The sequence below is a fragment of the Nomascus leucogenys genome, chromosome 3 (assembly GCF_006542625.1).
Source record: "Nomascus leucogenys isolate Asia chromosome 3, Asia_NLE_v1, whole genome shotgun sequence".
Classification (NCBI taxonomy): domain Eukaryota; kingdom Metazoa; phylum Chordata; class Mammalia; order Primates; family Hylobatidae; genus Nomascus; species Nomascus leucogenys.
The window spans coordinates 135,503,592-135,529,290 of NC_044383.1; the positions used below are offsets into that span (position 1 = coordinate 135,503,592).

The 25,699-nt window shown below is 47.9% G+C and overlaps 1 protein-coding gene and 1 pseudogene across 3 annotated transcripts in view; both read right to left on the reverse strand.

Moving 5' to 3' along the window:
- Positions 1-16,808, reverse strand: part of ZC3H12D (zinc finger CCCH-type containing 12D) — a 37,376-nt gene extending 20,568 nt beyond the window's left edge. Inside the window, exons 1-2 of one of the 2 annotated variants that reach the window (XM_030803768.1) lie at positions 16,607-16,808; positions 6,015-6,389 (exon numbers count right to left, since the gene is read on the reverse strand). In XM_030803768.1, coding sequence (XP_030659628.1) covers positions 6,015-6,319 — 305 coding nt within the window. In that variant the 5' untranslated portion in view covers positions 6,320-6,389; positions 16,607-16,808. Of the gene's footprint in view, positions 1-6,014; positions 6,390-14,848; positions 14,928-16,606 lie in introns of those variants that run through there. The other variant, XM_030803777.1, reaches the window with a different exon arrangement.
- A 6,240-nt stretch (positions 16,809-23,048) lies between these two features.
- Positions 23,049-24,076, reverse strand: LOC100594758 (annotated as a pseudogene). Its single transcript, XR_004027999.1, has one exon. The product of XR_004027999.1 is annotated as a thyroid transcription factor 1-associated protein 26 pseudogene (transcript).
- Positions 24,077-25,699: the final 1,623 nt, after the last annotated feature.

A 25,699-nucleotide genomic window follows, 5' to 3' on the forward strand; every position in this document is an offset into this window, starting at 1 on the left:
CACCACCACACCCGGCTAATTTTGTATTTTTAGTAGAGACGGGGTTTCTCCATGTTGGTCAGGCTGGTCTCAAACTCCTGACCTCAGGTGATTCGCCTGCCTTGGCCTCCCAAAGTGCTGGGATTACAGGCATGAGCCACTGCACCCCACCAGAGCTGGGAGTTTTGAATGACCGAAGGTACAAAGAGGAAGTGGGTTGGCACCCAAGGCAAATTTTGCCTGCCTGACAACTGTGCCTGGGGTAGCTGCAATCAGAGTGCCAGCCAGTTTCAGTAACTAGACAATCCAATTGTGCACCACTGGATCTTTGACTATCGCCAAGTAGTTCCTGCAGCGGCTAGGGGTTCCCAGAACAGTCACATGTGGAGGAAGGTGGCTGTGGGCGAGAGGAAAGAGAGGAGCAATGATTCCTCAGGGATCTGAGATGTGAAGCGAAGCTGCTGTTGCCACTCTGTTTCTTATTGGAGGTTCAATTGCAAACACTCTGATCCTTCTCACCAGGAGATCTCTCCCCAGCTCAAGGCAGGGGAAACAGACCGTGAGCAGGGGCTGCTCTGGGAGCTTTCACCTTACAGGAAATGGGTGCAGACAGGCAGGAGCCCAAGGCTAACGTCGGACAGAACAGATTCAGGGTCTCAGAAGCAAGTCTGACCCCCAGCCCGGTCATAAACCCCCACCATTCTCTTTCTTGCCTGCTGGGAATCCATGAGAGGGGCATGATGAAAACTGAGAGGTATGATTTCAAGCCTGATCTCTGCCTTCCTTGGGGATCCCTTACTCCAGCACAAACCAGAGCCTGCAGAGTGTCCTGAGAGTATAAAAATGTAAACAACAGCCAAAGCAAAAAGCCCTGTGCACTCCAAAATGAGGACACATTTACATGAAACCCTACTCTGGGGCAGTAAGAGGATGTGAAATTATCAGGTGGTTTCCCCCCAAGGTTGTACTTTGAATCCCGCCTTTTCTAGATTTGCCTACAGAATGTAAAACAGGCCAGGCACTTGTGAGTCTTCCCACCCTAGGCAAGAAAATGCTGCAACTGTTGGCTCATGAGAATTCATGCTCTTCCCACACACCATGATGCCATTTTGAACATGCTTTCAATGAAAGCTGCCTTCTTTCTAAAAAGTTGCTGGACATTATTCTTAAGGCCAGGTATCTATGGACTCGGGTATTCAGCTGAACGACCTGAGATGATGTCCCTCTCTTTCTCACAGAAACACACATACAGCACTACCTTTAAGGTATGGAGACTGCACTCAGAAATCAGTCTTTGGGCTGCTAGTCCATGAGAGCTACTATTCGAGGCACATGTGGCACCCTGAGGGCATCCTGGGTACCAGCCCTGCAGAGGGTCCCTGTGAAGGGAGTGGGGCCTCACACCTCCTGCCTGCAGCTGACAAGTCCAGGGCTTGTCAACTGCAGCCAGAGCCCGCCTCTGTTCTGCCAGGCTCTGGCTGCAGGACAAGAGCCTGTGGGTCAGGGTCTCCTACCCTGTGGCCCTTTCCTAGGCCAGGGGGGAGAGCAGAAGGAATGGTAATGTCTGGGGGGAACGCGAGGCATCGGAGAGAGCACTGAATCCAGAGCTGGCTCTTCTTGCTCTGTGACCTCAGGTGAGTTACTCTCTCTGAACCTCTAAAGAAGAGAAATTCCTTTATGAGAAAAATGTATTGACCAGGCGCAGTGGCTCACACCTATAATCCCAGCACTTTGGAGGCTGAGGTGGATGGATCACTTGAGGTCAGAAGTTCGAGACCAGCCTGGCCAACATGGCGAAACCCCAGCTCTACTAAAAAAATACAAAAATTTGGCTGGGCGCGGTGGCTCACATCTGTAATCCCAGCACTTTGGGAGGCTGAGGCAGGCAGATCACAAGGTCAGGAGTTTGAGACCAGCCTGGCCAACATGGTGAAACCCAGTCTCTACTAAAAATACAAAAAATTAGCCAGGCATGGTGGCACACACCTGTAGTCCCAGCTACTCAGGAGGCTGAGTCAGGAGAATTGCTTGAACCCAGGAGGTAGAGGTTGCAGCGAGCCAAGATCTCACCACTTCACTCCAGCCTGGGCAACACAGCGAGACTGTCTCAAAACAAACAAACAAAAAACTACAAAAATTAGCCAGGTGTAGTGGCAGGCACCTGTAATCCCAGCTACTCAGGAGGCTGAGGCAGGAGAATCGATTGAACCCAGGAAGTGGAGGTTGCAGAGAGCCGAGATTGGACCACTGCCCTCCAGCCTGGCAAAAGAGCAAGATTCCGTCTGAAGAAAAAAAAATAAAAATAAAATATATTTATTTATTTCAAGCATATGTAAAATAACCACCTTGAATCCTCACCCGTTAGAGATGAAAAGGCCTTTTAAGGTTTAGCCCAACCTCCTAATTGTGTAAATAGGGCTCAAGCCAGGTGACCTACCTGAGGTCACACAGCTGGATGGCTGAAAAGGGACAGCTGTACAGTCCAATCTATAGCCACTTGCCACACCTGGCTATTCACATTTAAGTTAAAATAAACTTAAAAAATAAAATGTAGAAGCCAGTTCCTTGGTTGCACTGGCCACATTTCAAGTGCTCAAACGCCACATGTGGCAAGTGGCTCTGTGGGGACAGGGCAGGGGCGGGCCTTGCCCTCACTGCGGGGAGTAGCGTTGGGCAGCCCTGGCCTAGCGGTCCCGTACTTCTGACTTCCCTGGTTTCCTTTATGGGGTATAGCAAGAGGTCCAGCAAAACTGGGGGCAGCCATAGGTCTGTTTACCAGGTCCCCATCTTCCACTCTCCCCACATCATCACTTGGAGTTCTCATTACGTTGACCCACCTCTTACAAAATGATGAATGATGCCAGCAGTCCTGCTTAGGAGAGCCCATTTCTCTAAAAAGCACTGGGCCAGTGGCCCACTTTGTCAACCTCCAGAGAGCAGCCGCCAGGCCTTCTGGGTTCAGCCAAGCACGACCAATGGCGTTGGGCTAAACATTCTGAAGCACTGGGGAAAGAAGGCCACAGAAACTTCCAACTATTGTGTCATGGCTAGGAAGCACAGGTGGGGGTCAGGGTCTGATTCAAGCCAGTGTTGACCATAGTCAAGCCTGTCAAGTCCCTTCCTGTGTAACTGAGAGGGTCAGAACAAGAACTGATGGCCCACTCTAACATTTTCTGTGCTAACAGGGGACACATGGCCTAGTGCCTCCCGAAAGGCAGAGGAAAAATAAATCCCTGGCCATAAAGCATAGTATTATCTGTAATTTCACATTCTATGTCAGTGGGTTATCATATTTTTGGGGATGACAGACCCTTTAAGTATCTATTGAAAGCTATGAATCCTTCCCCCAGAGAACCACATATACGTACACAGACATGCCACATTGTGTATATCATTTCAGGCCATTGCTGGCTTTGAAGATAGAAGCGGCCATGAGCTGAGGAACACAGTCTCCAGAAGCTGGAAAAAATAAAAAAGACTCTCCTCTAGAACTTCCAGAAGGACGCTTCCGGGGGACAGAGCCACAGCCAGGAACAGGCACACTGAAGAACACTCCCGCCAACAGGAGCCACACTTCTCATCCGCTCAAGGTGGAAAGAACAGGTGTCCCACTCGGTCTTTAAGCCCCTCCCCACCACTGCAAGGCCAGACAGTGCATGAAGCAGTACTGCCTTCAAAAACAGAAAGTGGCAATGTCTGCAATACTACAAAACCTCAGTGAAAGGGAATTTTCAGAAACCATGTTTCTGAGGTTAATTGAATTTTGAGGTCAACAGATAACAATGAGACACCACTTTGGGTTTCAATCACCCATTGCCTGTGAAGGGTCAGCACCCACTTGAACCTTTCATGACTAAGGATATGGCAGACCCGGAGGGACATGAGTCCTACTGAAAGTCCCATTGGAGGACACAACAGATGTCACTGCAGAAGGAGCAGAGGATGGGGTGGAACCTCACACCCTACTCTCCCCAGAACTTGCCTTTAAAAGGAACAAATTAAGTCCTGTGATCAGGTGGCGGTTGTGCCATTTGTCTCTTTTCCCTAACTACTGGGATCCAGGGGCAGAGAGAGGGGATATGTGTGTGTGTAGACACATCGCGTGTGTGTGTCCGTATATGACACACACAGAGCATAGGTACATGTGTTCTGGTTAACTCAAGTGTTTTGGAGGTAGTCAGTGTGTGAGAACATTTATGCTCTGACACATTCTTCGTAGTAAGTCTGAGTAAGGGTTTCGATGTGTAACCCGCACAGACTGAGCATGAGAAAATTAATCTGATTGCAATCGTGGGAGGTGGGGGGCAGAGATGGGGGATCAATGGATGTACCCAGGACACATTATGGTCATGTACAAACACAGGATGTGGCTTAAGTTTGACTCCAAGCAGCAACAGAGACTCCCATAAAAACAAAACCCTCCACCACTATCCTATTATAACAATTTCTAAAACATGCCCTGTCCCCAAAGAGATTCTCTGGGGACTGGGCATATTTCTTGTTGCCCCTGAAATAGTCTTTTTACCCTACAGCCACTCTGCTGTTTTGATTTGGAATCACAGAACATATACAACCTTAGGGCTGGGAAGGTCTTTGATTTAAGCATTCAAAGCCTTCCTTCTATGGAAGCCCAGGGAGAGAGGTTCCTTGCTCAGATCATATAGAGGCCAGGCCCCTCTCACAACCCCTTCTAGTCTTTCTAGGACCCTCAGAACCTACTGGATTCTTAAAAATCCTTTTAGCTTCCCAGAGATCTTAAATTGAGCAGAATTTCATAGATTTACCTATCTGGTGCCTATATATGACATGGGTGACAATGTGACAGAGACCCCATGGTCCAGCCCCTAAGTCCCAGGAGAAAGAGAGGGCTGCATCGCCTGCTGATATCATCAATGCCAGGGAGACTTAGCTGATTAAAAGTTGAAGAAAAAAAAAAAAAAAAACAACTCTCAGTACACACCACAAAAAGTGCAGGGACAGCCCCTGAGGCTGGACCATCTGGGTTGAACCATTGCAAACCTAGGTCCTGCAACACCAAATCCGAAGTGAGCCCAAATCCCCAGGGGAAACTCTCGGAGGCTCTGTTGACACATTTGGCGCTGTTGAGAATTGCTTTTCTGGATTCCCACCTATGGTGGGAGTAACTTAGCTTTTGAAAAGGGAAGCACATATATTTACAGCTGGGAGTGAACCGTTTCCTATGGCTCTGCCCTTTGCACGGCTGTAACAAAGCCAAGTGGTAGAATAATCCACTTGTTTGGGCAACGCCCCACTTCGTCCAGCAGGGTGTTGGGGGAGGCTGCAGAGATTCCGTCACAGAGGAGCTCAGCCAAGACAGACAGATAACAATTCGGGCATGAGGCTGGCATTCCCAAAACCCACAAAGATGCCAACACACGAATGTTCACACAGCCGCCTCTGCAGCTCGGGGGGCCACAAACAAATCTCTCAAACTTAAGGGAGCCGCAACACCGCCTCCCCAGCAACCCCAGCAGAGGGCTTCCAGTGCACTTCAAAGCACACCTTCCCCTCTGATGCTCATAACCTTGAGAGAGTAGAAGAGATATTTGTGGGCCTCTTTCACAGAAGAGGAAATGAATCCTGCAGCTTTCCCAGAGTCTCGCAGCTGGTTAGGGACAGACTCCCAACAAGAAGCCACATCTGCCAACACTTGACCCAGGGCGCCCCCCTCATTACCACACCTTCCCCAAAAGAAGGCTCTTCCTCTAGGTTATGATAATAACAGCTACGCTTGTTGAACACTTGCTCTGTGTCAGGCACTATCCTAGGCATTTTGTGCACAAAAACCCTCTATGGAGATTTTATCCCAACCGTACAGATGGAGAAAATGAGGCTCAGAGGGGTTAAGTGACTTGCTTAACACCACACAGCTACTAAGAGATGGCACAGGGATTCAAAGCCTAATCCATTGGCCCCAAAGCTCTTTGGACCAAACCACAAAGAAGAGGGACAGTTCTCAGGCTCCTGGGAACAGGGGCCTCCCCAGCCCCAGCTACAGGATGAAGGGAAGCTACCTCATCGCCACGTTGCTGCCATCAATCACTATGGGTCGCAGAGAACTGGCCAGGGCTCCGAAGTCCTCTTCCAGGGCTGTCTCTGGGCCACGCTGGGCAGAGTCTGGGACCCCACAGGAGCCCCGAGGCACTAGCCTGGGTGCAGCCGGGTGCTCCAGGGCCCCCGGGCGGCTGCCTGTGCGGATAAGCTCCTGCAGCACGTCGTTGACCAGGGCGCCCTCGCCCAGCTTGCCCAGCACCCGGAGCACGTCCTCCCGGTCGTAGCCCAGCTTCTGGAAGAATTCCATCTTGCTAGGGTGCTCCATGCTGTGCCCAGCGGCCACTGGCCCAGGTCCTGCCCCAGGCTTCCTCCTCTCAGAGCCCTGCAGGCATGAGCTAAAGAGAAAAAAAAACACATCCATCAGGTGTTTCCTGGGCAGACTGGGGCAAGGGCAAGATGTGCCTGCGCTGGCTCCCTCCCGGCCTAGCTGTCAGGAAATCAGGTGGAGCCCAGTCCCACTTGGGACTTTCAGTTGCTCAGTGTGGCTGCAGAGCTGCAGGAGCAATCACGCTGCTTTCACAGTGAGCTCACTGAGGCCTTCACCCCACACTGCTGGGCAGGGCACACACCCAACCACACACCAGGGCTGCAGGGGCTGAGCATGCACCTAGCACTCGGGACAGGCCAAACACAGGTTTCTTGTTTCTCAGGCCCTGTGGGGGGCTGAATAGTGACCTCCCAAATTCCCATGGTAAATTCCTCACCCCAGTACCTCAGAGTGTGACTATATTTAGAGCTATGACCTCTAAAAGGAGGTCACTAATCCAATATGACTGGTGTCCTTATAAGAAGAGGAAATTTGAACACAGAACACACAGAGGGACCACCATGTGAAGACTCAGGGAGAAGGGAGAAAGCAACCCTGCAGGCACCTTGACCTTGAACTTCCAGCCTCCAGAACTGTGAGATGACAAATTTCCCTTAAGGCCCCAGTCTGTGGTACTTTGCTCTGGGGCACCCAGCACTCGGGACAGGCCAAACACAGGTTTGAAGCAGACTAACACAGGCCCCTGGCTTACCCAGGGCCAAATGCCCCCGGGTGAATTCTACTCCCAGAAAGGCAGTGCTCCCACCCAAATTCTGCTTGGTGCCCTGCACAGCTTTCCCTAATGATTAACTCAGACCACACTGAACCTCTGCAATAGAAGGGCCTGCCCCGGCTGGGCGTGGTAGCTCACGCCTGTAATCCCAGCACTCTGGGAGGCTGAGGTGGGCAGATCAAGAGGTCAGGAGATAGAGACGAGCCTGGGCAACATGGTGAAACCCCGTCTCTACTAAAAATACAAAAATTAGCCAGGCATGGTGGCGCATGCCTGTAATCCCAGCTACTCTGGAGGCTGAGGCAGGAGAATCGCTTGAACCTGGGAAGCAGAGGTTGCGGTGAGCCGACATTGCACCATTGCACTCCAGCCTGGGCAACAAGAGCAAAACTCCGTCTCAAAAAAAAAAAAAAAAAGGGCCTGCCCCAAATTTCATCTATCCCAGCCAGGCATTATGGCCTGGCCTACACCGGGGACTGGGGGGTGGCCTGGGAAGGGGGCTGCAGCCTGATAGATGGTTTCTAAAGGAAGATGACAAAACCAACAGAAACACACTAGACAGCCTGGGTGCCTCTCTCTTTTCTACCCGCAAAGACCGATATATTTCAAAAAAAATTTTTTTAATACAGAAATAATCATGAAAACATATTTATTGCAAGCGAAAACTCCAAGCAACGTAGAAGCATAAAGAATAAAAAGACATGATGTCTCTTCTGCGCACCCCAAACCCACTCGCTTCCCCTACTGTTTTTCTGCACCCCTCTAGTGCTTTCTCTGTACGTTTACTTGCATGTCTAATAGATAAACACAAATATTGTTTGAGTTGTTTTGTTTTAGTTTTACACAAATGGTGTCATATTATACTTATTGCTCAGCAACTTGCTTTTCTTATTAAAAATGCATTTTGGGGGCCGGGCGCAGTGGCTCATGCCCGTAATTCCAGCACTTTGGGAGGCCGAGGCGGGTGGATCACAAGGTCAGTAATTCGAGACCGGCCTGGCCAACATGGCGAAACCCTGTCTCTCCTAAAAATACAAAAATTAGCCGGGCATGTGGCACGCACCTCTAATCTCAGCTACTTGGGAGGCTGAGGAAGGAGAATCGCTGGAACCTGGGAAGCAAAGGCTGCAGTGAGCCAAGATCGTGCTACTGCACTCCAGCCTGGGCAACAGAGTGAGATTCCATCTCTCAAAAAAAAAAAAATGCATTTTTGGCTGGGCGCGCTGGCTCATGTCTGTAATCCCAATACTCTGGGGGGCCGAGGCAGGTGAATCGCTTTAGCCTAGGAATTTGAGACCAACCACAGCAACATGGCAAAACCCTGGCTCTACAAAAAATACAAAAATTAGCTAGGCATGATGGCGTTGGCCTGTAGTCCCAGCTACTTAGGAGGCTGAGACGGGAAAATCACTTTAGCCCAGGAGTTTGAGGCTGCACTGAGCCGAGATCATACCACTGCACTTCAGCCCAGGTGCAGAGCGAGACCCTGCCTAAAAAAATTTAGAATAGAATAGAATAGAATAGAATAGAATAGAATAGAATAGAATAGCAGTTGGAAATCTTTCCATGCTAGTTTACCTGTTCTACTGCTCACTGTATCCCCAGCACTTAGGACAGTGACTCACACAGTTGAATCTCAATGTACATGTGTTGATTGGTGAATGAATGAATGAGTGAATATGTGCTTCAGTGTTTAACCATATGTCATAGGATGAAAGTTTGTTTTCCATTTTTCGCTGTTACAAATCAGGCTCAGTGAACATTCCGGCACATCAACCTTTCTACCTCATCCTCATCTCAGTATCACAGGCTCCTGACCTTCAGTCCCTCTTCTCCTATTTGACTTCTTTGCATCAATCACTTCTCTCAGCCAGGTTCCCACTTTGGCCTGGCATTCTCTGCAGGCCTGTCCCAGGAGTTCAGGAGCCAGAAAAGATCTAACAATGGCAGAGTCTGGCAGATGAAGGGCATTTCGCAGCCAGCCCCCTGGACAGAGAGGCCTCTGCCGCAGCGGCCACCTGCTCACCTCCCACTCCACCTCAGCCCACTGATGGCAGGCACCACGTGAAACAACGAAACTGACCCCAGGGGGACCAGCCCCTTCTAACTGCCAAATCCAACAACATCTTCACAGTCCTTGCCTTATGCCACTTCTCTGCCGCTTTTGAAACTGGGAACCACTCCTTGACTTGTTATTTTAAATTAAAAAATTGTGGACTGCCCTTTCTTGAAACTCTCTGTTCCCTTAGGCTGTATAACTTGGCCTGATTCTTCTCCCCAATTGGTCCAGCTCTTTCCCCCCTCCTTCAGTGTTGGGGTGCCACCCAGACCCTCCACCAGCACCTATATTCTGATGGGCCCCACAGCTGCATGTCTTGCTCACACCTCCCACTGAGCACTAGGCACAGTTATAAGTCTGTGAGATAAACACTGTGCTTGCTATTTAAGTGCTATGGGAACTCAGAATGCAGTCACACAGAGACATGTGCTAAGTGACTACTTCAGTGGTTCCCAAGGTGTGGTCTAGGGAAGCTTGGGGGACTCCAAGATTTTTTCAGGGCATCTTCAAGGTAAAAGCTATTTTTAGGCCGCGCACGGGACTCATGCCTGTAATCCCAGTACTTCGGGAGGCCGAGGTGGGCGGATCACGAGGTCAGGAGTTCAAGACCAGCCTGGCCAATATCGTGAAACCCCCTCTCTACTAAAAATACAAAAATTAGCTGGGCATGGTGGTGTGCACCTGTAGTCTCAGTTACTCAGGAGGCTGAGGCAGTAGAATCGCTTGAATCCTGGAGGGAGAGGTTGTGGTAAGCGGTGATCGTGCCACTGCACTCCAGCCTGGGCAACAGAGCAAGACTCCACCTCAAAAAAAAAAAAACTATTTTTATAATAATGCTAAGATGTAATTTCTGTACTTTACTCTTATCCTCTCCTGAGTGTACAACAGAATATTCTAGAGTCTACGTGTTGTGTGATACCACAACAGCTTGAATGCAGAAGCAGGTATGAGAATCTAGCTGTCTTCTATTAACCCAGACATTAAATAGATTTGCAGAAATGTGAATTAGTGCCAGGCTTCTTACTAATTTTTTTTTGTTTTGGAAAATAAAGTTATTTTTCATGAGATATGTCATTTATGTCAGTATAATTGGTTTATTATTATGTAGAAATAAATGAATTTTTTAAGTTCTTAGTTTTCATTTCTAATAAAGTACATATCCAGCGATAGATAGAACCCACATAAACAAAGTCTCTTTAAGAACCTTAATAATTTTTAAGAGTATAAAGGGGCTCTGAAACTAAAAAGTTTATTCTTAAATCTAGAGCTGTTCCAACAGGTATTTCCACATAGCTGACTCCATGTCGGTGACCTATAGACACGCCCTCCTTCTCCCAGGGCCCCAGTACAGAACATCCAGTGTCTTTACTCCCTCAATCTGGCCCTCTCAAATCTATCTCCTACTGTCCTTTGCCCCACCCACCCCTCATTCCTGCCATCTTCACCCCATACCTGATAACTATAACAGCCTCCATCTGGCTTGTAGCCGGCATTGTATTTCTAAAACGAGTCGGATCATGTTCGCCACCTGCTTCGAAATCTCCTCATTGGCTACAAGAAATACACCAAATTCCTAGACAGGCTGCCGAGCTTGTCACAAACCAGCCCTGAAACTGACCACCTCACTGCCCACCCCTGGCCCACCTGACCCTTTCTCTAGAGCCATGCTGAACGTTTCCCTGCTCCCTAGACATTCCAGAATGTTCTCACAACAAGCATAATGGCTTGTGCCTGTAATCCCAGCACTTTGGGAAGCCAAAGTGGGAAGATTGCCTGAGGCCAGGAGTTCACAGTGAGATCCTATCTCTTCAAAAAATGTTAAAAATTATCTGGGCATGGTGGCATGTGCCTGAAATCCCAGCCACTCAGAAGGCTGAGACAGAAGGATTACTTGACCCCAGGAGGTTGAGGCTGCAGTGAGCTGTGATCACACCACCGACCCAAGCCTAGGTGACAGAGCAAGAGCCTATCTCTTAAAAAATAAAACTAAACTTAACAAACAAACAAAAAAACAGAATGTTCTCAGCACTGTGTTTCTGTGTATGCTTTCCTCTCTACCTGGAAGTCTCTTTTTGTCTTGGAAGACATCAAGATTCAGCTCAGATGTTATTCAGAGCAGTCATCCCTGAGCCTACAGACAGAATGAGCAGCTTGGCCATCTCATCTACCACAGCACTTTGCTCACACCTGTCTTCTAACACAGTGAATTATCATTCTTCCATTTCTCAAGACACTGAATTACTCAGGTATCCTGACCTATTGCCTCAGAATCACCAGCACCAGATGATGCCTAGTATATCTGAGGAGTTTAATGGATTTGTTTTTTTTAATTTTTAGAAATTTTGGGGTCTCACTATGTTGCCCAAGCTGGACTTGAACTCCTGGGCTCAAGTGATCCTCCCACCTTAGCCTTCTAAGTAGCCAGGACCACAGGTGTATGCCACCATGCCCTAATAGATTTTTAAAACTAAATGTCCAAAGCTAAAGTTATCTTTCCTCCTGAAATATCTTTTTCCTTGGGCCCCCAATCTTATTGAATGGCATCCCCCGGAGGCCTAAAGAAGAAATCTCGAAGTCCCCTTTCACTCCTCTCTTATCCTTACCTCTACAACCCACTGGCCAACAATTCTACTTCCCGGACATTTTCCATAACCACCCTCCCCTTCACACTCACACCACCACCACCCTAGCTCATTCACTCCTTAGTGTAATAAACATTTGCCGCTCACTGACAACACCAGCACTGTGCTGCATCCCAGCTCTATGAAAACAAAATAAGACAATCCAATGTCAACTCATTCACAATCAATTCAAGAAAATAGACAAAAAACATTAACAATGAGCTGTAAACCATGAAGATACATGAAGATAAGCACGTACTTTCAATTAGAAAAATGTGCTTTCAAATGTGGTACACATACAGCACGGAATACTATGCAGACATAAAAAACAAAATCATGTCCTTTGCAGCAACATGGATGAAGCTGGAGGCCATTATCCTAAGTGAATTAATGCAGAAACAGAAAACCAAATAGCACATGTTCTCACTTATAAGTGGGAGTGAAACACGGAGTATATGTGGACACAAAGAAGAGAACAATAGATACCAGAACTGACTAGACGCAGTGGCTCATGCCTGTAATCCCAGCACTTTGGGAAGCTGAGGCAGACCAGCCTGACCAACATGGAGAAACCCCGTCTCTACTAAAAATACAAAATTAGCCGGGCGTGGTGGCGCATGCCTTTAATCCCAGCTACTCAGAAGACTGAGGCAGGAGAATCGCTTGAAACCAGTAGGCGGAGGTTGCGGTGAGCCAAGATCGTGCCATTGCACTCCAGCCTGAGCAACAAGAGTGAAACTCTGTCTCAAAAAAAAAAAAAAAAACAGGTGAGGAAGGTCTTATCTTCCTTTGAGGGGCAGGGAAGGCCAAGGAACTGTTGGAGAGAACTGAACTGCACAGTGAAGGCAGACTGGCTCTTCGAAGTGGGAAGAAGTGCCGTGTCACACTCCACGCCATCATCACAGTCGGGCCCAACACACCCTCCAGGCTCTTGGCCACCTGCCTCCAGCCCAGCCTCACCTCCTCCCTGACTGGTGACCAGTTCTTCTCTCTCAGGACGGTTGTCCCCTCAGCTGAGGTCCACCTGCAGCCCAGACTCCATTAAGGAAGAGGACACTCACCCAGCCGGACAGGCCAGCCTCACACCAGGGCCACGCACTGAGCCCGAAAGGCTTCCAGTCAGGCTCTGCCCTCACCCAGAACATCTGCCTCACAGGCAAACCCCACTGCCACACCCCTCAGAAGCCTTCCCACCCCTGACAGCCCAGCCACCTCCATCCCTCCCCACACAGGCACTGTGACATTTGTTTTAATTTGGAAGAAAAAGAAAGGAAGAGGGAGGAGATGTGGGAGAAAGAAAAGAGGGTAAGAACTAAGAGAGAGAAAGGAACAGAATAAAGGAACAGGAGACAGGAACAGAAAAGTTTACCTTCCTGTGGCTCAGCCTTCTTTTTTTTTTTTTTTTACAGAGAGAGAGTCTTGCTCTGTCGCCCAGGCTGGAGTGAAATGGTGCGACCTCGGCTCACTGCAACCTCCACCTCCTGATTATCAACCGATTCTCCTGCCTCAGCCTCCTGAGTAGCTGGGACTACAGGCACATGCCACCACGCCCAGCTAATTTTTGTATTTTAGTAGAGATGGGGTTTCGCTATGTAGGTCAAGCTGGTCTCGAACTCCTGACCTCAAATGATCTGGCCGCCTCAGCCTCCCAAAGTGCTGGGATTACAGACGTGAGCCATGCTCCCGGCCGTGGCTCAGCCTTTGTATCCAAGGCCTTCCCAATACCCCTGGTGGGAAGATGGGGTAGATACAAGTGTTCCCTTCCTGCGGGTGAGGAAACTGACGCTCGGAAAGTAAAGGCTGCATGGCTAGTAAAATGGCAGAGATGATCGGCAGTGACGAAAATGATCTGTCGTTTTGAGATGTGTTCAGGACACAGGCAGCATCTTGTTAGCTGGGTCAGGTGACTTCTCTTCCGTCACCAACGAACGGCTCTGAGGAAAGTCCAAGTTTCTTTTGCAACTTGAGCTCCATGTGACAGAAACATGAGCTTTTCCAAAATGAAAACACTGGGGGCTTTCGCCTGGGGGGGCGCAAGGACAGCCGCCCGGGGCCCAAGTAGGGGGCAGCTCCCCCGGGGGCCCTCGGGGCACAGCCCGCAGCCCGTTTTCTGAGGAGACTGAAGGGGCAGGCATGGCCAGGAGAGCTGTTTTCACACTAAACTGAAAGAATGCATCTACTTCAGAGGCTTTTTCTCCCTTGAGACTTTAAAATCAACTTGGTTCCTTTTTAAAACTTCTAAATACGGAAGAAGCGGGGACAGGAGTGGGGTGCTGCTCTTAGGAGCCCACTGGGCCCTGGGGCCGCAGCCTTCCCCCGGGACATGATGGTCTCTGAGCTGCAGCTCTGCCAGCCGCGTCTCGTTTCTTCCTTCCTATTTTGAAGACCTGAAAGTCTGAACGACTTCATTTCAGTTTCCTTCCTCCGTCCTGACTGGAAGTCACACTCTGTCCAGAAGATTAGCGACAACACTTAGAAAATCCTCCAAGTGGCCCCGCAATGCCCTGGGAGGTCACAGGAGCAGCTTCCTGTTGTCAGGGCAGGCCCCTGGGGGTGGGTTCAGGGCGGCCTGGAAGAGCAGGGAGGAAGGGAGGGGCCCCCACGGCTGGAACAGACCAGATCTGTCCATTCTAGAATCAGCCAGTCCAGAGGAGGGGTCCCGGGTTCTAGTTTGCAGCCTCTGACTAGAAGGGCCCTGAGGAAAAGAGAAACAAAGAGGAGAGAAGGAGTTGGGGGAGAAGTGGCAGCTCCCACAGGCGCTTCCTTGTATATTATCACATCTGTGGGAACCTCAGTGTCCTGGGAGCCACCTCAGTACTCCCAGTGCAGGGGGGGACACTGAGGCAAAGAGCAGCTTTGGTGACATACCCAGACCCCTACTGTAAATAAGGGAGACCAGACTCCCAAAGGTGGCGATTCGCCAAGGCCAGAAGGCACTGCCCAGGGCTGCTCAGGTGCCACCCAAAGGCCAGCGGCCACCATGAGGTGCCATGGAGCAGACCACAGCCAGCCCAGCCCCAAGACCAGCACACTCAACACCTCGCCCCTGCCCCCCAAGTCTGTTCCCCAGTCACCTCTGCCAGCTCCACAGAAATCCACGAAATTACGGCCTCCAGAACTCGGCCACCAGGGTGAGGAGAAGTTGTCTTGTCCTGAGCTTCTCCACAGAGGCCAAACAGAAAGTTTCTGGTTCAGCTCAGAGCTAGAGGCCCTCAGTGGAGCTGTCAGTTAGATTTTGAGGAAGTCACAGAGAGGCAAAGACGGTAGTTAATGGGACTAGTGTTTCTCGCCTGGCCTTTATTTTTTTTTTAAGGGAATTTGTAATTTTTAAATTGTCTTTAAATTGTGGTAAATTATATGTAACATAAAATATACCATTGTAACTATCTTAAGGGTACAGGTCAGTAGCACGGAGCACATTCAGACTGCTGTGCAACCATCACCGCCATCCAGCTCCAGATCTCTTTTCAGCCTGCAAAACTGAAACTCTCAGCTCATGAAACATAACTTCCCATTTCCCGTCCCCAGCCCCCGGCACCCACCATTGTACGTTCTTTTTAAATAAATGTGATGATTCTAGGCAGCTCTTAGGAGTGGAACTGTACAGTATTTGTCCTTTTGTCACCGGCTTATTTTGCTCAGCATTATATCTTCATTACAAACTCCCGGGTTCAAGCAATCCTCCCACCTGAGCCTCCTGAGCAGCTGGAACTACAGGCACACACTCCCATGGCTGGCAGGTTTTTTTTTTTGTAGAGATGGGGGTCTCACTAAGTTGCCCAGGCTGGTCTCAAACTCCTGGCCTCAAGGGATCCTCCCTCCCTGGCCCCACAAAGTGCTGGGATTACAGGTGTTAGCCACCACTCCCAGCCAATTTCTCTTATTTTTGAGGCTAAATAACATTCCTTTGTATGTATACACCACATCATGTTTATCTATTCACCCTTCAGTGGACACTTGGGTTGCCTCTGCCTCTGGGCCTGTGTGAATGATGTTGCTGTGAACGTAAGTGTGCTGGCCTGGCCTTTTGCTTTCTCAGACTTGTCCCCTGCTCTTCTGCATTGTGATGGTTTCTCTAAGGCGGACACACAAGCATTTAAGCCCTGATCCACATCCCGGAGCAACCCTACTGTAGTCCACACCCCAGCCTGTTCATGGGTCAGGGATGGGCACCCCATGGTTGGCATCGTCTGGCCTTAGAGAAAAGCTCATAATCTTGGGGGCCACAGCTGGGGTTTCTTATGGCTGCAGGGAATTTGTCTTCATTGCAGTCAGATTAAGATTTAGTTCAGTTTCCTCATTAGCCTTTGTGAGGCCCACAGAGGCATCCTCTATAAGAGATGCTACCAAAAGTTCCTGACTGCATTCAGCCTGGAAACTAGGCTTCCCATAGATGATAACGAGTCTAGAAGATGCTCTCATGAGCAAGGTGACAGGGCTCAAATGTGCCTGGGAGTTCTACTCTTTCTGATTTCCTAACATGTAAATATCTTCAAAGGCCACAGCAGGAGGTTTTACTGAAACTGAAGAGCTTCCTCTGTTTAATCTTCCCCCAAAAAAGTCATCTGGAAATTAAGCACGATTTTGCTAAAATGAGCAAGGACTTCACCTAAATGAAAGTAAAAAGGGTTATCTTATTTTTTTATTTGGCAATTAAAATAATTTAGAGTGTAAGAAATCAGATTGTTCAGGGTCACACTCCCCCAAGGACTGCTCTCTAACAGCCCTCCTCCTGCCCCTGCCCCGGGGTTCCAGTCTCTCTCCTCCACCCCCGGACTCAAGTCTGCGTGGTGTTGGCCACACTGACTGACGGCCAGGAGACATGCACTCACCAGCAGGGTGTGTCCCTCCGGTCTTCACAATGAATGCTGGCCCAGTCGCCAGCAGCCTTCACACCAATGTTCTCCCGTCAGCGAGGCCAGGCCCCCAGGTGCCACTGGAGTCAGAGGAGGGCAGCTGGCGTGTGCCAAGCAGCCACTAGGAGCCACTTCATGCCAATGCTCCACTTCCTGCATGCCACAGTCACGTTCAGCTGCAAAAGTAGCTATGCCTTGGGTTTTTTTTTTTTTTAAGAAAAAAAAAAAGGAAAGGAAGAAAGCAATTAAATGGTGGGGGGGGGCACTTAAAGTTTGCACCTCAGCATGAGTCACCGAATCAAAGTTCAGCAACCACATGCAAAACAAACCCTCCGTGAGGGCAGCAAGTCTCCGTGAGGGCTGCTGGGGTTGGCTGCGCAGCAAAGCCAGGAGAGGCTCCATGAGAAGAATAGCATTCAGAGTCCAAGGGGGAGAACCCCTGTTCCAAGAGGGAACTTGGAATAGAAGTTCTCCTGCCTCCAGCTGAGAAGATGATCGGATTCTAGCTGCTCCTGGGGAAAGTCGGTACTCACAGCTGGACACAAACATAGCTTGCAGGAGGAAGAGTGTCAGGGCTAGAGAGAGAGCAGAGATGGTTACGGAGATATGGGTGCATATGGAGACATGGCACAGGGAGGACTCTGTCCCTGCCTTCACGAAGGGGAATTCCAAGCAAGTCACGAAGTCCTTCTGACTAGGGACCAAGGCACTAGCCTGTGTCAGAGATAACATGGCCCTGTTGCTCCCTACTGCTGCCCTGCGTAGCGTGGGTGGTGGCTTCTCTCCCACTGTGGCAGGGGAAGTCTGACCCCAAATGACCACAGCATTCTGCAGGCTTCCTGGTCTCCAGCCTCACCAGGTACAGGCAACAGACCCAGAACTCTGAAATTATTTCCTAAATTTGGTGATGCTCATCAGGGGTCAGAAGAAGAGGAAAGAACACAATCAAACCACACAGTAGCCCACCTCCCAACAAACCTCCGTGTCTCAGGCAGCAACTTGCTCAAGGACACACAGTCAACCAGCTGGCCAAGGTGGGTTTAGAACCCAGGTGTTGGTGCTAGGGAGGTAAGAATGGCACAATGTAACTGGAATGTGTAGCTCTTTTTATTTATTCACCACCTGTCTCCCAAAGAAAATGTGAAGCAGTGTAGGTGATTAAAACACAGAGAATGGAATAATTAAAATAAAAACTAAGGCCAGGTGCAGTGTCTGACGCCTGTAATCCCAGCACTCTGGGAGGCCAAGGTGAGAGGATTGCTTGAGCCCAGGATTTCAAGACCAGCCTGGGCAACATGGCCAAATCCCAGCTCTACAACAAATATAAAAATTAGCCAGGCATAGTGGCACACACCTGTGGTCCCAGCCACTTTGGAGGCTGAGGTGGATTGCTTGAGCCCGGGAGGTTGAGGCTGCAGTGAGCTGTGATTGCACCACTGCACGATCCTGTCTCAAAAACAAATAAATAAATTTTTTTGAAAGTTCAATCAGAAATCCTTACAAGAAAAAAAGAATATCATACTAGAAAGCTAGATTAGAGTAGTCACTGCATTAGAATACTAATTCTAGCTTTGAAATTTTCTGGTACAAAGGATTTTCAAGTAATAGCTCCCATTTGTTTCTTTTGTTGTTGTTGTTTGTTTGAGATGGAGTCTCGCTCTGTCGCCCAGGCTGGAGTGCAGTGGTGTGATCTCAGCTCACTGCAACCTCCACCTCCTGGGTTCAAGCGATTCTCTTGTCTCAGCCTCCCACGTAGCTGGGATTACAGGTGCACACCACCACACACGTCTAATTTTTGTATTTTTAGTAGAGATGGGGTTTGAACACGTTGGCCAGGCTGGTCTCGAACTCCTGACCTTGTGATCTGCCCACCTTGGCTTCCCAAAGTGCTGGGATTACAGGCGTGAGCCACCGCACCCGGCCGACAACTCCTATTTGTTTAGCACCAATGATATATATGGTAGTTTACACCAAAGTGTCCTAATCCCCAAAACAGCTTGATGGCATTGGAATAATTATTCCCGTTTCCAGATGAGGTCATTGGGGTTGAGAAAGGGTAGCCAACCTGCCCACGTTCACTCATTAAGTGGCTGAGTGAAGATGGAAGCCTAGGGCCATCAGGCTCAAAAACAAGCTTTACACAACCACACGTTGCCTCCAAGCTCCCAAAACCACAAAAAAAGATGCAGAGTTTCCAAGAGAAATAAATACATTCCTGATGTTAAATTTTAGGAGAGATTGGCCAGGTGCGGTGGCTCACGTCTGTAACCCCAGCATTTTGAGAGGCCAAAGCAGGTGAATCATCTGAGGTCAGGAGTTCGAGACCAGCCTGGCCAACATGGTCAACATGGAGAAACCCCGTCTGTACTAAAAATACAAAAATTAGCCGGGCATGGTGATGGGTGCCTGTAATCCTAGCTACTTGGGAGGTTGAGGCAAGAGAATCATTTGAACCTGGGAGGTGGCAGTTGCAGTGAGCCAAGATTGAACCGTTGCACTCCAGCCTGGGCAACAACAGCGAAACTCCGTCTAAAATAGAAAAAATTAGGAGAGATCTAAATCCTTACATTGAGTAAGAAATCAGTCAATATCTTTAGCTCAAGTCCTGTAGAAGATGTCATGTTGGTCTTCAAGTGCCCATTCTTCACCACATGCCCCAGTAAAAGCTGAGGGTACAACCTCATACCTCAACTCAAGGGAAGGCATTTCTATGGGGAAATGAGCTACCACTGTCCAAGAGCCTTGTTCTCTGATCATCTAACCAAATAAAGCAACAGAACTCAGAGACACATAGTGCAATGGCTTCCCTGGATGATCTCTTTCAAACACTAGATAACTGAGCCACATTTTTTGCAGGTGTGAGATAGCAACCAATCAAAGAAGAAACTGAGGATATTGCCAAGTGCAACCCAGCTGTGTATTTAAGAAAAGATGAGCCTGGGCAATGAAATGTAGGAATTCCAATGTGTACTCAGCCCCAGGTGAGCAGCATGCCTGCAAAGGATAAGGGCCACAGTGGGCAGCACTAACTCCTTCTCAAAAGAGATTCCGGAATCGGCTCAAGGCAGACAAGCAAGCATTTGGTGGAGGCCCCCAAAATTCTGCCTTAAATTCTGGAGACATTATTTAGGCCAGAAAAACGGTTATTCGATTTAAGAAAAGAGCCATGCTACAGTCTTCTTACAGTATCTGATTTAGAGAAACCTCATCTTGAATCCTCCACAGCTAAAATGATTTTGCTGCCATGACTCTGAGAAGCTGGAAGAATGAAATCGGTGTTGAGGCTATTTATTGCACACTTGAGCAAAAAGTAAGGCCTTCCAGGGGTAACAACAAGTTTAGCTACAGCATCACTGACCCAAAACTAGGATCTGCCTCTGAGAGATGTAAGAGATGTAAAAGAAGGCGATGGCGGCCGGGTGCAGTGGCTCACACCTGTAATCCCAGCACTTTGGGAGGCTGAGGCAGGTGGATCACGAGGTCAGGAGTTCAAGACCAGCCTGACCAAATGCAAATACAACAATTAGCCAGGCATGGTGGTGTGTGCCTGTAGTCCCAGCTACTCAGGAGGCTGAGGCAGGAGGATCACTTGAACCCGAGAGGCAGAGGTTGTAGTGAGCCAAGATTGTGCCACTGCACTCCAGCCTGGGCAACAGAGCGAGACTCCATCTCAAAAAAAAAAAAAAAAGAGAGAGAGAGAGAGAAGGCCACGGCTTTCCTCTTGCTGTGTCAGTGGGGCCAATGTCCACACATCTCCGGACACTATTAGAGCACTGAGAAGAGAGTAGGGCAGTGAGCCTCACACACTTTCTTCTTCTGCCCTGTTTAAAATTGGCATTGGATCTGTCCCAAAGCTATTTCTGCCCATTCTGGCCCTTGCGGTGAGACTGAGATCTGTGCTTTCAGGAAGCAGTCCAGAGATGCTGAGATGGTGGATGGCAGACGTGTGGGTACAGACCATCACCACAGAGGAAGACACAGATGCCCAGAGAGATAACATTTGTCCTGGAGACTGGAAGCATCCATGGGTCCAGGTGGGGACCCCCTGGATTGTCTGCCCACTTCTATCTACAGCATCAGTGAATACCATGAATATGATTGGTTGTGTAACTTTTTTTCCAGTGAGCTAAAAGAGAGTATATATAGCTATTTGCAGTGGTGACATGGACACGCATGGGTTGGGCCCCACTAGAAACTGCTCAGCTGCTCTCCAGTGACTCGTTCACCAGCAGCATTGGAGGGGTCCCCATTTCTCCATATCCTGCCAACATCTGAGACTGAGACAGTCTCAGTGCTTTCTGCTAATCTGATGTGTGAGAAATGGTATATCATGGTTAACTCTAATTTCCTTGGTTACTAGTGAACTTAAGGATCTTTTTATATGTTTCTAGGCATTGCAGTTTTCTTTTTCACCCTTCCATTGCCCATTTTCCTATTCTGTAGACTTTTTTTTCTTTTTTTGTTCGTATTAATGTTTATATATTTATTTTGTTTGTTTGTCTTGAGATAGGGTCTTTGTTGCTCAGGCTGAAGTGTACTGGGATAATCATAGCTCACTGCAGCCTTGAACTCCTGGACTCAAGCCGTCCTCCCACCCAAGTAGCTGGGACTACAAGGGCACACCACCACACCCAGCTAATGTTTTAAATTTTTGCAGAAGCATCGTCTTGCCCAGGCTGGTCTCAAACTCCTGGGCTCAAGTGATCCCCCTGCCTCAGCCTCCCAAAAGTGCTGGGATTACAGGCATGAGCCACAATGCCCAGCCCAAGTTTTATTTTTTACATTCAGGTCTTTAATCATGACCTGGAATTTATTTTGATAAGTGGTATAAGAAATAATCTAAGCTCCTTTTTATTGTTTCTTTTTTCTTTTCTTGCATATCTTGGTAGGGAAAGAATCTAAGTTTATAATGGCAGGCAGTTTGGTATCATGAACTTGAAGCCAGAGTGCCCTGCTACTTATTAACTGTGTAACTTTGAGCAAATTATCTAACCTCTGTACTTCAGTTTCCTAATATGTAAAGTGGGAATAAATAATCTGATCTACTTCATAAGGATACTGTGAGAATTACAGGAATTAGTGTCTATAAACTACTTAGAAGAGTGCCTGGCGTGTAGAGACCCATTTTTCTGGAAGCTATAGTTCTCTTACAAAAAGCCCCCAGGGAACTACGAGATGGCCTGTACTAACCAGCTACCCATTGCTAGGAAGAGAGACTGAATGAAAAGACATGAGCGCTATGGGAAACAGGTAGAGGAACCTTGGGTTGAAGGCAAAGAATGAGTGACGATCGCATGTTAAAATGAAGCACCTACTCCTGGGCTAATGATGTGGGATTATAAGTGGTCACATTTGAATGCCTGCAACATTCTATGTTTAGAAATTTGGCCTCTAAGGCTCAGCTCAGTATCTGTTCAACATCTTTGCTAACCTCTAGCCAAAGTGCTGGAGCTCTGCAAAGTTTCTTGAGCTCTGCAAACACCTTACAGCCTATAGTGCGTCAAATTGTGCCCCCAAAAAGATATGTTCAAGTCCTAACCTCCAATATCTGTGAATGTGACTTTATTCGGAAATAGAGTCTTTGCAGATATAATCAAGTTAAGAAGTGTTCATACTGGATGAGAGTGAGCCCTAAATCCAATGACCCAATGACAGGTGTCTTTTTTTTGTTGTTTTTTAAGACAAAGCCTTGCTGTTGTCCCCCAGGCTGGAATGTGATGGTGCAATCTCGGCTCACTGCAACCTCCGCCTCCCGGGTTCAAGCGATTCTCCTGCCTCAGCCTCCTGAGTAGCTGGGATTACAGGCACCTGCCACCAAGCCCAGCTAATTTTTTGTATTTTTAGTAGAGACGGGGTTTCTCCATGTTGGCCAGGCTGGTCTCGATCTCCTGACCTCAGGTGATCCACCTGCCTCGGCCTCCCAAAGTGCTGGGATTACAGGCATAAGCCACTGTGCCCAGCTGGGGTGTCTTTTTAAAAGAAAGGACCGAGAAATTTGGAGAGAGACATAGAGGAGACACAGGGAAGAAGGCAATGTGAAGATAGAGGCAGAGATGAGGATGATGCAGCTATAAGCCAGCGAATGCCATGAGAAGCTAGGAAGAGGCAAGGAAGGATTCTTCCCTAGACCCTTCAGAGCGAGCACGTCTCTGATGACAGCTTGATTCAGACTTCCAGCCTGCAGAACTGTGAGATAATAGATTTTGTTTTGTTTTGTTTTGTTTGAAACAGAATCTCATTCTGCCACCCATGCTGAAGTACAGTGGCACAATCAGCTCACTGTAACCTCAAACTCCTGAGCTCAAGCAATCCTCCTGCCTCAGCCTCCTGAGTAGCTAGGACTACATGCATGCACTACCACACGTGGCTAATTTCTTAATTTTTGTAGACATGGGGGTCTTCTTTTTTTTATTTTTAAAAAATTTTATTTCATATAAATCTCATACAGCACAAAAGTATTACATGCTTGGGCCTGTCTTGCAAATAGGAGGTTCTTTCAGTTCTTCAGGCCAACCTTCCTTCAGAGGCAAATAAATAAGAAACATATGTAGAACATATTTAGAAAATTTTTTACCATAATGAAAATATATGAACATCTTATTTTAGCATAGTTTAGCAATCCAGTTTATGTCAACAAATTCAGTTCACTGCTGGGAGGCACTTGTCACAGAAGAACCTAATAGGCAGCAGGTATTTTAACCTGTAGGAACAAAATGTTTAATTTAACTTTTTTCTTGTATTTTTTGAAGAAGGTACTCTATTTGTACATTCACGTTTGGTTGGCCCTTTTTAGTCTTTTTGTGCCATATTTTAAACACTTTCATTTTCTTCTTTTTGTACTGCCTTTGGGCTTCTCTCTCCTGTTTTCTCCTCTCGAATTCTTGTTTCTTAGCAGCACGTTTAGCTTGTACCTGTTCATATTCTTCTTGTGCTTTTTGATTTGATGTTTTCTTTTTATTTTTCTTTGGAATTGTAAAGGAGTTTACTGTTTTACTACATTGTTCTTCTGGCTGAGGCTGGTCAAAGCTACACTGATCTTCAAATAAAGCCTGGTCAATGCTACACTGTTTTTCAAGCAAAGGCTGGTGAACTTGTTCTGACAAAGGATGGTCAACTTTTTTTGGTTGCTTCCTAAGTCTTTCCTCTATCTGAAAATAGAGATGTTTCAGATTATCTGGGTTTCGATCTGTGAAATGAGATTCCAGTGACATTTGAGCCTTCTTTTCCTTCCATAGAAATTTCTTGTAACTTTGCTGTATTCTCAGTTTTCTTCGAAAAGCAAAGCCTTGTCCCTCGCGAACGCTCCCCACGAAGGCTTGCGGATGGTTAGGCCGCCATGTCTTCTGTTTCACATTCTTATTCCTGTACCCGACCATGGAAACCCCTTCACCACGCACCTCAAAACCACCAGGCCGCCACTTCGCTGCCCGCCTCACTGGCGCCATTGCAGCCGACTAACTGCGTCATCAACATGGGGTCTTCTTATGTTACTCAGGCTGGTCTTGAACTCCTGGCCTCAAGCAATCCTCCCACCTTGGTCTCCCAGAGTGCTGGGATTATAGGTGTGAGCCACGATGCCCAACCTTGTTTTAAGTCACCCTGCTTGTGGTTGTTTGTTGTGACGGTCCTAGGAAACTGATACACCCTTCAAGCCCACAAACACTTTCTCTCAGAGTTCTTAGTTGTGATAACCATTTACTTACAGCTAAGCACATTCTCACTGTCTAATGAGAAGACAGTGAAAGAGCTATGGAGTGAAGCCTTGAGCCTGGAGGATGGGTTGGCAGGCCATGGGGCAGCTGTCTGCATGTGATGCAGTGTTGCCTGTGCCTGCCCGTGCTGGGGTTGTGCAGTGAGAGGGACATCTAGGACAGACCTAAAAATTGAGCATGTATCATGGTCATGCCTGTCATGTTATTTCCTGTAAGCATATGCCAGGGGAAAAGACCATGAGTGTGTGTTTTTTGTGTGTTCTTAGAAAGTGAGTAGTAGAAAATGATCAATACAACAATGAAATATCACTTATCATGAAGTTAAAAGTGTGCACTGCCGCCTGCTAAGATTGCAGTGTTTTCGAGGCTACTTTCTTGCTCTATGTGAGGCACTCTCTCCTGCATGCCAGACATGCCATGAATCCAACAAAGAGCCTGTGCCCAAGATGTTTCCAGGTCAGCCCTCAGCTACACATCCCATGAACGCAGCACGGGCCACGGTCGACCATGTGGGCTCCATTCTGATCCTGCTTACACCGTATCAGGTTTACTAAAACCACATCCAACCCTGGTCATGCTGAAGATACTGGTATTATTTCTGTGATGCCAAATGAGTGATTATGTAACAAAGACTGTATGACTTTAACGTTGTTGTTGTTGCACCTATTCTACGTTCTAGCACTGCACCAACTTGGGTATCAAATGCAGAAGAGATATCAAAGGCCTCAGCGTCTGCATCATCTCCTCTGGGAAGCCTGCTTGATGTACGTCTGCATTTGGGGTGATGTGTGGAATCAATATTGAATGAAATCGTGTTCATGCCATGTGAGGAATGTGGTGCCAACCCATGGTAAAGGTCCTACATACAACGCCCAGAGTAACTTTTCTCAATTATCCCAGTGCTACTTTCTTCCTTATTTTCTGGGACCTGGCAAAGCAAATCCAAGCTTCTCAGTTTTACATTTGGGACTCTCCCTTTCCCAATTTCCTCTTCCCTCCTGACACTCATTGCCTTCCCAGCCTCGGCTGTAGTCAGACACCACCCTGCTCTCCCTCTGCACCTGGCTTGTTACCACCTTCATATGCCTTTGTTCCTGACTCAGGTTTCCCCAGCTCTCTCCACCAAACCAAGCAAACAAAACTTTTCTCTTTTTCAGGAGCCAGAGGTCCCTGGTCTTGTTCTAGATTCATAGCAACAAAGAAGCATTGCCTAACTTCTCTTTTTATACAAACTCTCTTGCTAGAATGACACTGTATTTGCAACCTTTATGTGTGTCCAGCTTTCTAGTACTCTACTCATTTAATAACAGCAATACAACTTTTTTTTTTTTTTAATTTTTGAGACTGAGTCTCGCTC